The sequence below is a fragment of the Cheilinus undulatus genome, linkage group 14 (assembly GCF_018320785.1).
Source record: "Cheilinus undulatus linkage group 14, ASM1832078v1, whole genome shotgun sequence".
In the NCBI taxonomy this organism is placed as follows: domain Eukaryota; kingdom Metazoa; phylum Chordata; class Actinopteri; order Labriformes; family Labridae; genus Cheilinus; species Cheilinus undulatus.
In genome coordinates this window covers 6,337,561-6,351,298 of record NC_054878.1, presented here as the reverse complement: position 1 = coordinate 6,351,298, position 13,738 = coordinate 6,337,561, and the positions used below count along the sequence as shown (strand labels likewise).

General features: G+C 41.0%; 1 protein-coding gene across 1 annotated transcript in view; it reads left to right on the top strand.

Annotated features, from left to right (window-relative positions):
* The window catches only part of slc16a10 (solute carrier family 16 member 10), a 78,274-nt gene that overhangs the window by 59,107 nt on the left and 5,429 nt on the right, over nucleotides 1-13,738 (top strand). The window contains exons 4-5 of the mRNA XM_041805328.1: nucleotides 7,064-7,207; nucleotides 11,153-11,381. Coding sequence (XP_041661262.1) covers nucleotides 7,064-7,207; nucleotides 11,153-11,381 — 373 coding nt within the window. The remainder of the gene's footprint in view (nucleotides 1-7,063; nucleotides 7,208-11,152; nucleotides 11,382-13,738) is intronic.

Genomic DNA, 13,738 nt, shown 5'->3' with positions numbered 1-13,738 from the left:
CTCAGTGTTTAATGAGGAGCACCTGCAGGGCTGCGGTGTGTGGGCTGCAGCAGTGAGGGATGTTTAATGACCATAAAACAGCCAAGAAGAGAAAGCAGAGAGAGTGTGGTGTGATGCAGTGTGAGGCTCTGAAAGGGAAAATTCACACTAGCACACCATAAAAACAGCAGTTTGTAAAGAGTGTATAAATGACGCTCCAAACTGTAATTAAGTTTTTCTTATTTCTGTTTATGAGAGATCCAGCCAGAGCAGCAGAGCGTGTTTGTTCCTTAAAACACTCACAGCGGCTTTACTTCATGCCTCTCTAGTTTTGTTTGATTGCGCGTGATCGTTTTAAACTCTGTCTTAAGGTTTCTGGTCAAATGTTTCATTGGATTTGATTTTAAGTAGTTGAGTGTTTACTTTGGCTGACGCATCAGACTGGAGCATCTTTGTCAGTGATGTAACACAAATATGAAGACATTTCTTCAAGTCAATTGTGAGATAAACTCCCTTGTGATCTCTAGTTGTGATCTGTTATGTGTAGCGGTTGATTGAGGGTTATTGTGTTTCTTTTAGAGTTGTTGTTGGCAGCATCAGATTTAGAACTTTCTAATCCAAATTCTAAAGCCATTCCCTCAAAACAAATGAAAGTGTTGCACCTAGTACCTTATTGTCATCCTGGGCCAGTCTTTTAGGTTAAACTACATATAGGAAACCAGGGTTGAAAGTAGTTTTAAATTCTAGTCAATGCTATTACCACAACCTTGCTTCATTTTATTCAAAGAAACACATGCTTGTGTTTGTGCACCATTGAAATAAGCCAGGCTTGGGCCCCATGAAAGATGCCACCTTCAGTCCCACCATAAGAGCTCAAATGCTATAACCACGCCTTTATCAAGGTAAAACTCATTTTACCAATATTACTATAACTTTGTGTCACAGTAAAGTGTTTAAATGTACACAAACCCAATTCCAAAAAAAGTTGGGGCGATGTGTAAATTGTCTAACCCGACACGCCAGATTTGTTTCAAACATTTATCTGGAAAACCTTCAATACTAAGTGTTTGGGAAAGGGCAGAGGATTTGAAATAAACTCAGAGTGTGATTGGATGAACATTCTGTCTGTCACATCTTTATGGGCCAATCAGAGCAACAAAACACGTGATGTAGCTGTTACCAAGGTGCCAAGGAGCTACTGAGGGAGAACATAAACCATGGTGACTATAGACATGTAAGTATTCGACTTTTGCCGTTTTTGAAAAGAAAACAACTCACTGCTGTTCTTTGTTCTTCTTTTAATGAAGAAATGTCGTCAAGTTCTGATAAAACTGGTGCTTTAGCAGCATCCACGCTAAGCTCTTCCACCTTAATTGCACCAGCCTCTTGTTGCTGCTGCTTGCTTACGTCACAACCCCACCGTGCCTGAAAGTACTGCCCCTCGACACTGATTGGTCCTGTCACTTTCTAACCGGGCCCAAACGGTTCAGATGGGAGATTTGCAAGATAGATTTGCCAGTGACAAACAAGGAAATGTGCTAATCCATCTGCTTTGCAAGGTTATAAATTGTCAGTAACAACTAAATGCAATGATTTGCAAATCTCATAAACTCATATTTCATTAACAATAGAACAAAAACAACATATCAGATGTTGAAACTGAGACATTTAACCAGTTAAAGAAAAATATTAGCTCATTTTGACTTTGATGGCAGCAGCACATCTCTGAAGTGTATGGATGGGTCAACAAAAAGCTGGAGAAGTAGGTGCATTCTGTCATGTTTTACATCCCCCCCCCCAACATTTTTGGAATTAGGGTTGTAAACACGTGATAAATTGTAAATTTCCTTCTTTTTATATTTGCTCTCCCACCTGCAAAGAAACATATTTGAAACCAACATATTTGTCTGCACCTGCCTCTGTATTCCTCCTTTCCTCCTTTTGCTCTCTGGGGGTCAGACAGGGTGCTCTGCTACTCCCCAGCTGCAGCACATGCTGGCTAATACTCGCTCTCAAGTTAACAAACAGTAACAGGAGAGGGGCTTTGCCCCATCCAGCATGGATTAAAACTGCATGCACAGTTCAGAATCAAATCAGAATGACTTGTATAGGCAAATGATACATGATTATAAAGAGAGGAATATTTTTTAAGATGGGAAAATGTCAGCAGATGAGTTTTCTTCCTTTAAGTGCGATCATGGCTCACATTAGATGTGGGTTGTTGACAGGCAGCTGCTCCCCTCTTTCCTCGCTACTGCATACCAAACCGTACCCGCCTACTTTCATTCCTGTTGAGGACTAGCATCAAACTACAAACACATTAAAATGTGGCTTTATCAGCGCTTTAGAAAGGAATCAATCTACTCTGTCACAGCCCTTGTCACAAGGCCATCTGCCAGGCTCTGTGTTGTCACCGATTGGCCTTTTGTCCACAGCCGCTGCTGGCAGAGCTCATCTTCAATACAAAACCAGTGTGGTCCAGTATTTTCACCGCTCAGCGTCCTGAGCACAAAAACGCCCTCCGCATCAGCTCTTTTTAGCCATCGTACCCTCAGCACTCTCGCTTATAAACAGTTCAGCTTTTGGAAGAGCAACACTCTGGTCAGTGCTGCTTAACCCACTGGCCAATCAAAATCAAGAAGGGGCAGGACTTCTAATGTCAGCTTTGTCAGCTTTGGAGGAGATACTCACTGACTGTTTAACTGTTTGACCTGTTGAAGAGCCTTGATTTTTTAGAACCTCTTTATGCTTAATGCTGATGAATTCCTCTAAATGAACACAAGTAGTGAAAGAATGAATCATCATATTGTGTGATTCAGTTGTCCTTACTGTAGGATACTGTCCTGCTCTGTTGAACAGAAGAAGTAAAAGCATGTTGTTGACTGAATAAGGATGACCTTTGTGCTCTTTTTATCGGGTTACACTGCCTCCTGTAGGAGGTCTTAGTGCACCACAAAGCTAAGTAGACTGACCAACCATTAAACAAGTCCAGCTGAGGTATCAAAGAAGAAAATACAAAAGGTATTCTTTGATTGGCTGTTGTGCCGTGATGTTTTCATGTTCTGATCAGGTAGTGTGATCACACTGAAGATAACTAGCATGGAATCTTCAGAACATTTGATCTTTCTAAGACAGAGGAAGAAGCTTTTTTCCTGATTTCATGTGTAATGAGTCACCATGTGACCCAGCACCGACCTGCAACCTCACAGGAAGCCTCGAATACATAACAGACATAACTGATGCAGCGTGTGAATGAGTCATAGAGTTCAATACATCTCCTTCTATACTGCTGATTGCTGCTGATCACTCTGACTGAAGGACAGGGGTTTATGGATTTCCTCCTCATCTTTACAGCAGAGAGGCTCTGATGGATCTCTCTGAACAGACAGATCTTATCTATGTGGAGTGGATAGTGGGTGTGCGGTTGTTGCTGCTGCTGTGTGTGTGTGTGTGTGTGTGTGTGTGTCTGTGGTGTTTTCCCAGGTCTTAGAAACATGATCTCCTTGACCTGATCATGCTGTACTGTGGCTGACTGCTGCAGTTATACTGTCAACATGTTGCACCACGGTGGATTCCTACAGTGAGAAACCATCCATCTTCTTATCTGCAGATTACATTTTTGTTGCTCTTTTGCACGAGTTAACTGTTATATTATCTAGTTGTATCTTTGGGGGTGGGATCTCTGATTACTTTAAGATTTCAGATAAAGGGTCAAAAAGGGTGCAGAGAGATTATGCAGGACGTCTTTGAGGAAATAGAGTAGCCTCTAGCAGTAGGAGGTAATTGTAGTGTCTTTTTGTCAGGATTTAAATTGCACGATGAACAACAGATATTTAAACTTTTTGCACATTTCAGCTCAAAGAGTCTGTAATAATGTATTAGACTTTGATCAATAATCAACCGGCGGCTTTTGCTTTGAAAAAAAAAATCCATGTTTATTTATTTATTCTTACAGCTTTAATGATGTTTCTGCTGCAAAAGCTGCAATGTCAATAGACAGAAATGTCATTTACTAGCAAGATCATAGAATTGTACCAGTAAATAAGTTTATAAGAGGAATTCTAGGGGCTGGGATGATGACATGCATGTGACATGACAAGCGAGAAAGCAGCATGGGATGAGAAGGTCTATAAGGGGTCCTAATTTTCTAGTGCCATCAGTAAATCAGCAGTCAAGACTCAGGCTGGAGGCAGGTCCCAGCAAGATTTAACATCCTCTGGTGGTGTCTTGATTTAGAGAAGAGAGGAGAGATCAGGATGATATGAATGAGAGGGTTGTTAAAAAAAGGCACTCAGTAAAGCCTGTATTCGTTAATTAGGAGGAAAGATAACCTAATTAGCAAGAGAACAGACAGTCCCTGCTCCTCAAATGTTGTGGTAATTTTATAATTTTGTTAACACAATTAATGTCTGTGTGATGTGTAAGACCCATGAAGAACACCCAGGGGACTTTGTGATATTTCTGACAGTATGATGAATTTGCAGCCAGCGATGAAGTTTGAAAACTGTCTGTCTAATGAGGATGTCTTCTGTATTTTATACCAAGCAGCGACCTAATTAGGGGCATGTCTCACATGACTCCAAACCAGCATGTTAGAAAATAGAGTCCAACAAATGTTTAGAGCAACTCTATTCTTAAGCATGTGTCTCATCTCATCTTTAAACCACTTTGAAAACTGTAATAAAGCATGCAGTGCTCTTAAAGTGAGTGGTAACCTATTAATCAGAACTATATTATTGGCATTGTTTTTGCATCTTTAAATGATTGCTTTCACAAAGTAGGTAGATAAACTGAAAGCAAAGAATGCAAAACAGTGGAGTAGTCAGTTCAGACAGTTTTAGTAGAAAGAACTTAGTCTTTACCTTTCCCAAATGCTTAGGTTGACCGCTTTTAGCAGGGTGTAACTTTGGAAGAAAGACAGTTCTCAGGCATCAAGTGTGTGTCGCTCTATGGCATGAGTTCACACACTAGCCTCCAGCTAAAAAAGAAGCCAATTTACCCTTATATAAAGTCTACAAAGTTGTAATACAACGGCTAAGACTAGAGGATGGTGACAGATTAAGCTGAAAAAGAGAGCCAGTCAGAAACATTTTGACATCAGACTTCACATTCCTACGGAGTCCCAGACATGACATGGTCAAAAAAAAACAAAACAAAAAAAAAAACAACTGTTTCCACAATATAGCTATAACGTGCCCACGAAATACTAATTCATGGCCACAAAATACTAATTCTTTGCCATGAAATACTAATTGATGATATTAATATCATTCCTAGACAGCTAGGTAAGCAAATCGAGCATACCTTCCTATCCTGGCGTCCAAGTCGTACCTCTGCAGGTAAAGCAACCTGGCTCTCAATATTCTGTTTAAATGCCTCTCGGTCATAATGGTTCCTTGCAATGCCAGGCTTTATTAGAATGTCTTTGTAGCTCATTCCCAGCCTAGAATAAAATTCAATCATACTATCCCTGTCCATCGTGTAGCTTTAGCCCCTCTACTGCCTCTACCTTAGACCTTAGAGAAAGTGTGCTCGATTTGCTTACCCAGCTGTCCAGGGATGATATTGATATTATTAGTAGTATTTCGTGTGCACATTATACTTATTTTGTGGCCACAAATTAGTATTCTGTGGCCATGAATTAGTATTTTGTGGCCATGAATTAGTATTTTGTGGCCATGAATTACTATTTTGTGCACGTGTTGTAGCTATATTGTGGCCACAATTTAATTGTTTTTGACCATGTCATGTCTGGGGCTCTGTCCATTCCTGCAGATTACAATGTAAAGTTAGGTATCATTATGGATGTAGTCTTTGTCTTGTGTTTTGCCAGCTTTACTGGTAACAAAAAGGTTTGCTAATGAAAAGAAACTGTTTGAGTCTGTAATCATACAAACCTATCTCTCCAGCATGTCATTGATTACCCTCTCCAATGTGACCATTTGGCCACAGCAGTTATACACACACACAAACTCCACATGATAATTATGTGGCTGTTGATGCCAAGTTGTATTTGTTTAAAATCCAGTGAAATCCTGTCAGTCCTCATGGTTCTCTTGCCTCTTACAATATCTTTTCCAACTTCAGTGTTTGTCAGCAAATGCTTTAAATTGTTAAAATTGTTGCTTTACATGAACTGTTTATAAAGAGTTTTTTTAAGGAGGAGGATTTTTGCTATGTTGCTAACAAGAGTAAAGATATAACCCTTGTCCTCCTTCAAACAGCTAACAACCTCTTATCAGTCAGTCGCTGCTTAACGCCTGATAATGGCCTGATAATATCCACAGAATAAGTAGTAATTACAACACTCAGACCTCTCCTGTCAGACATACAGTATCTGGTTTTTCTCTGATGTGCACAGCCTTGAACTGTGGTGTTAATCACACATTACTTTGCTGATGAGTTTCCTAATGTGGGAATCCCCCTCAGAGCAGGATACTGGTGAACAGAGAGCATTGTGCTCTGATGGATGAGTGGCCTGCAGAAGGGTTTGAGCTGAGGTCATGGGGTGTAGAGGCAGCAGACAGACAGATTCTTTGAGAAGGACTGCTACAGCCTGCCTGGAGGTAGAAGTAGATGGCAGGACTCCACGCAGACAGCAGGCCTCTTTTTTTTTTTTTTTTTTTTTTTTTTTTTTAAGCTCTCTCTCAAAACGTGGGCCTCACAGATTGCTGCTTTTGGGAAGTTGGGACAAAGTTACAGCAAGAACATCTGGGCTGACTTTTCTTACAGACTGAAGTGGAAACTAGCGGTCACTGGAAGCAAAAAGTACAGACAAATGAGGAATGTTGAAATATGGACAAGCTGCTGATGATTGTAGGACTGTGTCTGCACAGCAGCAAAAAGCTCCAGTCTGACAATGATACCGTTATTAAACAGCCTCAACACTGCTAAACACTTAAAGTCCTCAAATACATTCACAAAGAGGACTGTTGTGACAGCACTGCACATCTGAGGCATGTAAAGTATTCATAATAAACCTGCTTCCCTCTCCAGTGTGTTGTGTTTTTTTCTGCATGTTTAACATTCTGTGTTTTTAGAGCCATGATACATCTGTTTATCTGTTTCCTTCGTCTTTCCACAGATGAAACACGTGGAGGAGCGTTTTGGAGTGGACTCCAACAAAGAAGTTCTCCTCATGTGTATTGGCATCACGTCATGTGTGGGCCGTCTCATCTTTGGCAGGGTGGCGGACTACGTTAACGGGGTCAACAAAGTCTACCTGCAGGTAATCTCTCTTCTAAATCTCATGACGCAGGGGGTTAAGTGCTCTAGTTTACTTTTGTAGTACATTTGTAGTCTGAGTTCTGCTGACCAATCAGGTGTCAGTAGGATTTGATTTGTCCAGGTAAAATGTTCTGTGTTGACAGCAACACAAATCCTCCCTAGACATTTCCTAAAATTCTTATTACAATGCAGACAAACTAACCAGCTACTTGAGAACTCATGACTTTAAAATATTTGATTTGGCACAAAACTGGTGTTCCAAAAGAAAGAAAAAGACAAAGGTACAAGACTGTTGAAATATTTCTCTGCAATGAGGAAGAAACTACATATCCACTGTGATTCATTTTATTCTTTTTAAGAGTAGTTTTTCAAGCTTTAAAACCATATATAAACCTATATTCTGCACTTACACTATATTGCCAAAAGTATTCACTCACCCATCCAAATCATTGAAATTAGGTGTTCCAATCACTTCCATGTCCACAGGTGTATAAAATCAAGCACCTAGGCATGCAGATTGTCTCTACAAACATTTGTGAAAGAATGGGTCGCTCTCAGGAGCTCAGTGAATTCCAGTGTGGTACTGTGATAGGATGCCACCTGTGCAACAAGTCCAGTGGTGAAATTTCCTCTCTCCTAAATATTCCACAGTCAACTGTCAGTGGTATTATAACAAAGTGGAAGCGACTGGGAACGACAACAACTCAGCCACCAAATGGTAGGCCATGTAAAATGACGGAGCGGGGTCAGTGGATGCTGAGGTGCATAGTGCACAGAGGTGGCCAACTTTCTCCAGAGTCAATCGCTACAAACCTCCAAACTTCATGTGGCCTTCAGATGAGCTCAAGAACAGTGTGTAGAGAGCTTCATGGAATGGGTTTCCATGGCCGAGCAGCTGCATCCAAGCCATACATCACCAAGTACAATGCAAAGAGTCGGATGCAATGATGTAAAGCACGCCACCACTGGACTCTAGAGCAGTGGAGACGCGTTCTCTGGAGTGATGAAGTCATGCTTCTCCATCTGACTATCTGATGGATGAGTCTGGGTTTGGCGGTTGCCAGGAGAACAGTACTTGTCTGACTGCATTGTGCCAAGTGTAAAGTTTGGTGGAGGGGGGATTATGGTGTGAGGTTGTTTTTCAGGAGCTGGACTTGGCCCCTCAGTTCCAGTGAAAGGAACTCTGAATGCTTCAGCATACCAAGAGATTTTGGACAATTCTACGTTCCCAACTTTGTGGGAACAGTTTGGGGATGGTCCCTTCCTGTTCCAACATGACTGCACAAAGCAAGGTCCATAAAGACATGGATGAGAGAGTTTGGTGTGGATGAACTTGACTGGCCTGCACAGAGTCCTGACCTCAACCTGATAGAACACCTTTGGGATGAATTAGAGCAGAGACTGAGAGCCAGGCCTTCTCGTCCAACATCAGTGTGTGACCTCACAAATGTGCTTCTGGAAGAATGGTCAAACATTCACATAAACACTCCTAAACCTTGTGGAAAGCCTTTCCAGAAGAGTTGAAGCTGTTATAGCTGCAAAGGGTGGACCGACGTCATATTAAACCCTATGGATTAAGAATGGGATGTCACTTAAGTTCATATGTGAGTCAAGGCAAGTGATCGAATAGTGTATCTTTATTGCAGTCTTTACATTTAAAATGATAATGTTGTAATCTATCCTAGTATTTTGCTTCATTCTGAAGCAGCATGTATTGTCATCATCAACAGTCGTTGCTGTGACACTCAAGGATTATGGGTCTTGTAGTATTTTTTGGCGGAGGTTCTAAATAAATGCTTTTTTTCTTAAAACGAGGTTGATATTTTAGGACTTCTGTCTTGTACAGGAGCAAATATTAATGTATCACACTCAGGTAGCTCATGGTAGTTCTAACTTGGATATTCCTGATAATACGGCTAATAATCAAATTCCCTATTGAGAAAATGAATAGGATTTTAAATTCTGGAACCACGTTGGTGAGCCGTATAAACAGCAGTGGCCTGCTGCTAAACCTTTTTCTGTCAAGAAGACATAACAGCAGGGCAGTTTCAAAGTATAAATCAAAGTTTCCACTTGTTAATAATCATGCCAACAAAGATTTGAACCACTTTGGTCTACAGTTTTAAGTCTAGAAGGAGTGGTATAAACTCTGTGGAGGATTTTCTGTGTAACTCTAGCTCAGACTGAGTTTTAGGTTGTTTTAATGTCTATCCAATGTTTTCCTAGAGGTAAATGTAACCCATAAATCATGTTGCCATTGTGAGTTTTAGTGGGGATTTGAGGAAGAGTGAGGCAGCAGTTTACAGATGAGGATAAACATATTAGTTAATAGTAATTAAAATTTCATCTTATAAAAGTGCCAGAAAACTTTTTTTTTTTTGTTGTTTACATTATTTTACTGTACTACACAGAAACAAAATTATTTCACAGAAACAAAAACTACCAGGATCTAAATTTTTCGCCCTAGCCACAGCATAGACCACTGTCGCTCAATGACCCCAGAACAACTGCCAAGACTCTAGTGAAGGACTGAGCCAAGTCAGGAACTGTAGTCTCAAAGAAGACCATCAAAGAGCCCTGCACTGGAATGGACCAAGAAAAACTTCTGCAGAAGAGACATTTCAAACCAGACTGAAGTCTTCGAAGGAACACCTGGAAAAAGATTCTGATACTGGAAGCATGTCCCTTAGTCAGATGAGACCAAACTAGAGCTCTTTGGCCATAGAGACGTTGTTGATGTTTGGAGAAAGGAGGGAGGGGCGTAAAACCCAAAGAACACCTTCCTCACTGTGAAACACGGCAGTGGGAGTATTATACTGTGGAGATGTTTCAGTGTATCTTGAAGTGGGAATCTGGTGGAAGGAATCATGAAGAAAGAAGGATATGTGAAGATTTAGAAAGAAAACCTCAGCAGCAAAACTGGGGGCGGGTTTTTGCTTTCTTTTTGCTTTTGCTTTCAAGACAACAACCCAAAACATACAGTACGTGGCTCCTGGTGAAGAACTACCTCCAGAATACCAAAGTGAACCTTATTGACTGGCCCAACAAAAGCCCTGACTTGAACTTCATTTAAAAGCTGTGGGGTAAACTAAAGACCAAGGTCCATGCCAGAAGACCATCAGATCTGGAGCAGCCTGAGAGATCAGCCAAAGAAGAATGGGCTGAGATTCCTCAGGAGACAAGTCTGAGACTAAAACTACAACAAACGACTGCAGACACTTTCTCTCCTTATAGTAATCCACATTCTCTTTAGCATGGTAGATTTATGTTTGATCGTTAGCTCTTGGCTCTAAAGAGAAACTGTTTCAAGGCTTTTTTTTTTTTTTTGTCGAGCTGAGTGCTCTGTTTCTAATTTTGTCCAGATGTGATGCTAGTTTTTGTCCCTTTGCATGATTTGACTATCACTGACTCTCTCCCTTTTTCATTGGTACTATCTTCAGTCTTTTTTTCTCACAAGCATAAACACAACCTTTCATGCACTCAAGTGTGATGAAGGAGATGCTTAATATGCATTCACAGACATAAACATTTAAGACATGCAGGCTTGAAAGCCAGTTAGCCTCTTAGCTGCTGTGCAAGAATAATACCATCCAAACCCAGAAGCCCCCCATCTGTCAAACCAGCTAAAACAATGAGGAGCCTTTCTGATTCTAATGCTTTCATTCTTCTCTTAGAAATGAGAACCCATCACTGGTAGATTTAAATGTCATGTTGAGAGTATGTTAGACTTAAAAATGAATGACTAAGAGTGGTTTCAGCTGATCTTTGCATTGTCTTGAAAAACTTTTGACCGCTGAAATCTCTGAGACAGCATGTCGGTGATCATGTGATGGAAATGTGGTACTGAAACTCTCCACTGGAACTATCACTTCCCTTAAGATTGAAGGAAAATGCAACCAGTTTTAAACAAAAAGCAGAGATTTCATTTGAGTTCTTCTCTGTCTAGGTCTCTTCCTTCTTCGTCATTGGCCTCATGTCAATGATGATCCCTCTGTGTAACATCTTCGGTGGGCTGATCGCCGTGTGCCTGCTGATGGGGCTGTTTGACGGCTGCTTCATCTGCATCATGGCTCCCATCGCCTTCGAGCTGGTCGGGGCCAAAGACGTGTCCCAGGCCATCGGCTTCCTGCTGGGCCTGATGTCTGTGCCCATGACTGTTGGACCGCCCATTGCAGGTAAGACAGGAAGTCGCACAAATAAGAATGATCCTAATGCCACTGATGTGGTCATATGTCATTAAACACACCATAGGTACAAACTCACTATTCCAAAAAAAGTTGGGACATTGTATAAACTGTGAATAAAACAGAAAACGGTGATTTTCAAATCCTTTTCAACCTATTTTCAACTCAGTACAGCACAAAGACAGCAAAGTGTTTTTTAAACATCTACACAGTTTCTGAATTTGATGCTTCAAACCTTTTGAATTTAAATTATGTTCCCTGAAACCTTAAAAAGGAAGTATGGTTTAATTTGAGGAAACAGAATCCTGCATCATTCCAATAAAGCTCTGTCTCTGCCCTCAGATCAAACAGAAAAGTCATCTTTTATGGGGCTTTTGCTCCATCTAGTGTTTACTTTGGCACCTCATAGTTGTACTTCTCAGGTTCTTTTTAGAAGCTCTTTCTGTGAGCTCAAAGTTGTCTGGCTGAAGTTATGTCAGTATTTTATGGGAAATTCCTGACCTCTTAAACTGTCCTGTAGTAACTGAAGCTGCGTTTTTAAGGGTTTATCTTCTGTTTGAGGAACATTTACATCCGCTCATGTGAGCCTCATGTGCAGAGGAAATACAACTAATCCATTTTCCTTAAAAAGAGATACTGAATGTGTTAGTATTGGTTAAAACTCTTTTGACCTGTGCAGGTCAGTATCAGGGTCCTGAATGAACAAGAAGAGGAGAATGTGAGTTAAACTGGGAATTAATGTAGTTTATTTAAAGGTGACATATTTTACCCTTTCAAGACAAGCTTATATTGGTCTCAGAGGTCCCCAAAACATGCCTGTGAAGTTTATTGCTGAAAAAAAAACACTCCAGTATTGGATTTTTGCATGTCTTAAAGCTCCTCTGTTTCTCAGCACAAGCCGTTTCTGTGTCTGTGGCCCCTGACCACTCCCCTCTCAGGAAAAGGATGCAGCACTCGTGATATTACAGACACTTTTTTTTTCCAAAGTTTAAACTGGGGTTAGAACTATCAATCTCCTAGACCATAGTCAGCAGGGTAACCCACTGAGCTATCCAGAATCTCAGCTAGTAGCTGAGAGGATCAGTAGAGGAGGGCGGAACTTTCCTCCAAGTGGGGGAGGGCCAACCAAACCTGGGGGCGGGTGCTAAGGGCTCCTGGTGAGGTCACTAGATGTAGAATCTGAGAACAGCTTCTTTCAGCACATTTTCTGAAAGGTGGAGAAGGAGAGGGGGAGAGGGAATGGATTTTTCTGGTACTTGAGGGGATTGTGGACAGGCCAGGGGCATATTTGTGTTAGAAAAGCCTGAAAAAGTGATTTTTGCATATGTCCCCTTTAAGGTTCAGTGAGCAGAAAGTTCACAGTGAAATGTCTAAATTAACTCCTAATGACTAAACTTGGGGTGCCAGATGTCCTCGACTGTCAGTTCCTCTTGGGGTCCTATGCCTGCTGGTGACATTACATAATATGATTGATCAGATATATGTGTATGATGACATAGCAAACTGTAGTTAGCTGCACATCAGAGTGTTTACAGGAGTGTTATTAGAAGTGTTCAGAAGCACCAGCTGAACCAGATCAACCAAAACCTGCATGGAGAGTACTCACCACAGAAAAATGTGTTACTTAACTGAGTGGGACTACTATTCCCGAGGCTTGTCTCTGCAGGAGTCACCTGAAATGCTCATTGTGCCACATTTGTGTATAGATATCTACTGATATAAGGATGCACAATATTATCTTTAATTAGTTAAATACTGGTGTAGGCAGCTGATATTTCTGCTGTAAATATGGGCAGTCTAAATAATGTATCTGTCTTAAAATGCAGCAAATTGTACAACTCTACCATCACGTATAGGTGGTTGTCTGGGGTGCCAAACACTCAAGGAAGCCCACTGTGAGCTCTGAATATGAATCCCCAAACAAAAAGTATCTATCAGACTGTCCACTTCCTCATGTGGGACATGTGGGAAAGGAGTCACAGGCCCGACTAGAACCTGTGTACATGGAGCGTGACCTGACTGATAGGCCATCTGCACCCTAACACTTGTTGTCTTTGCCATAAAAAAAAGGTGTGTTCATGTTTTACTGGCATCACTATCAACTAAAATGACTTCGGAAATATCAGCATATCTGATATCAGCAAAAATTATTTTTCACTCAGGACCACTTAGTGAAGAAACAAACATGATTCGCAGCCATAAATATTTCTTTATTATACTTTTTTATTAATGTTTGGTGGTGTGGCAGGTCTGGAATCCCCCTGCCCTTCTGTGAGCTGATGTAGAAAGCATTAAAAAGGAACGGCACACATCCCTGCTCTTCTTGTGCCGATAAGGCAGGGAGAGAC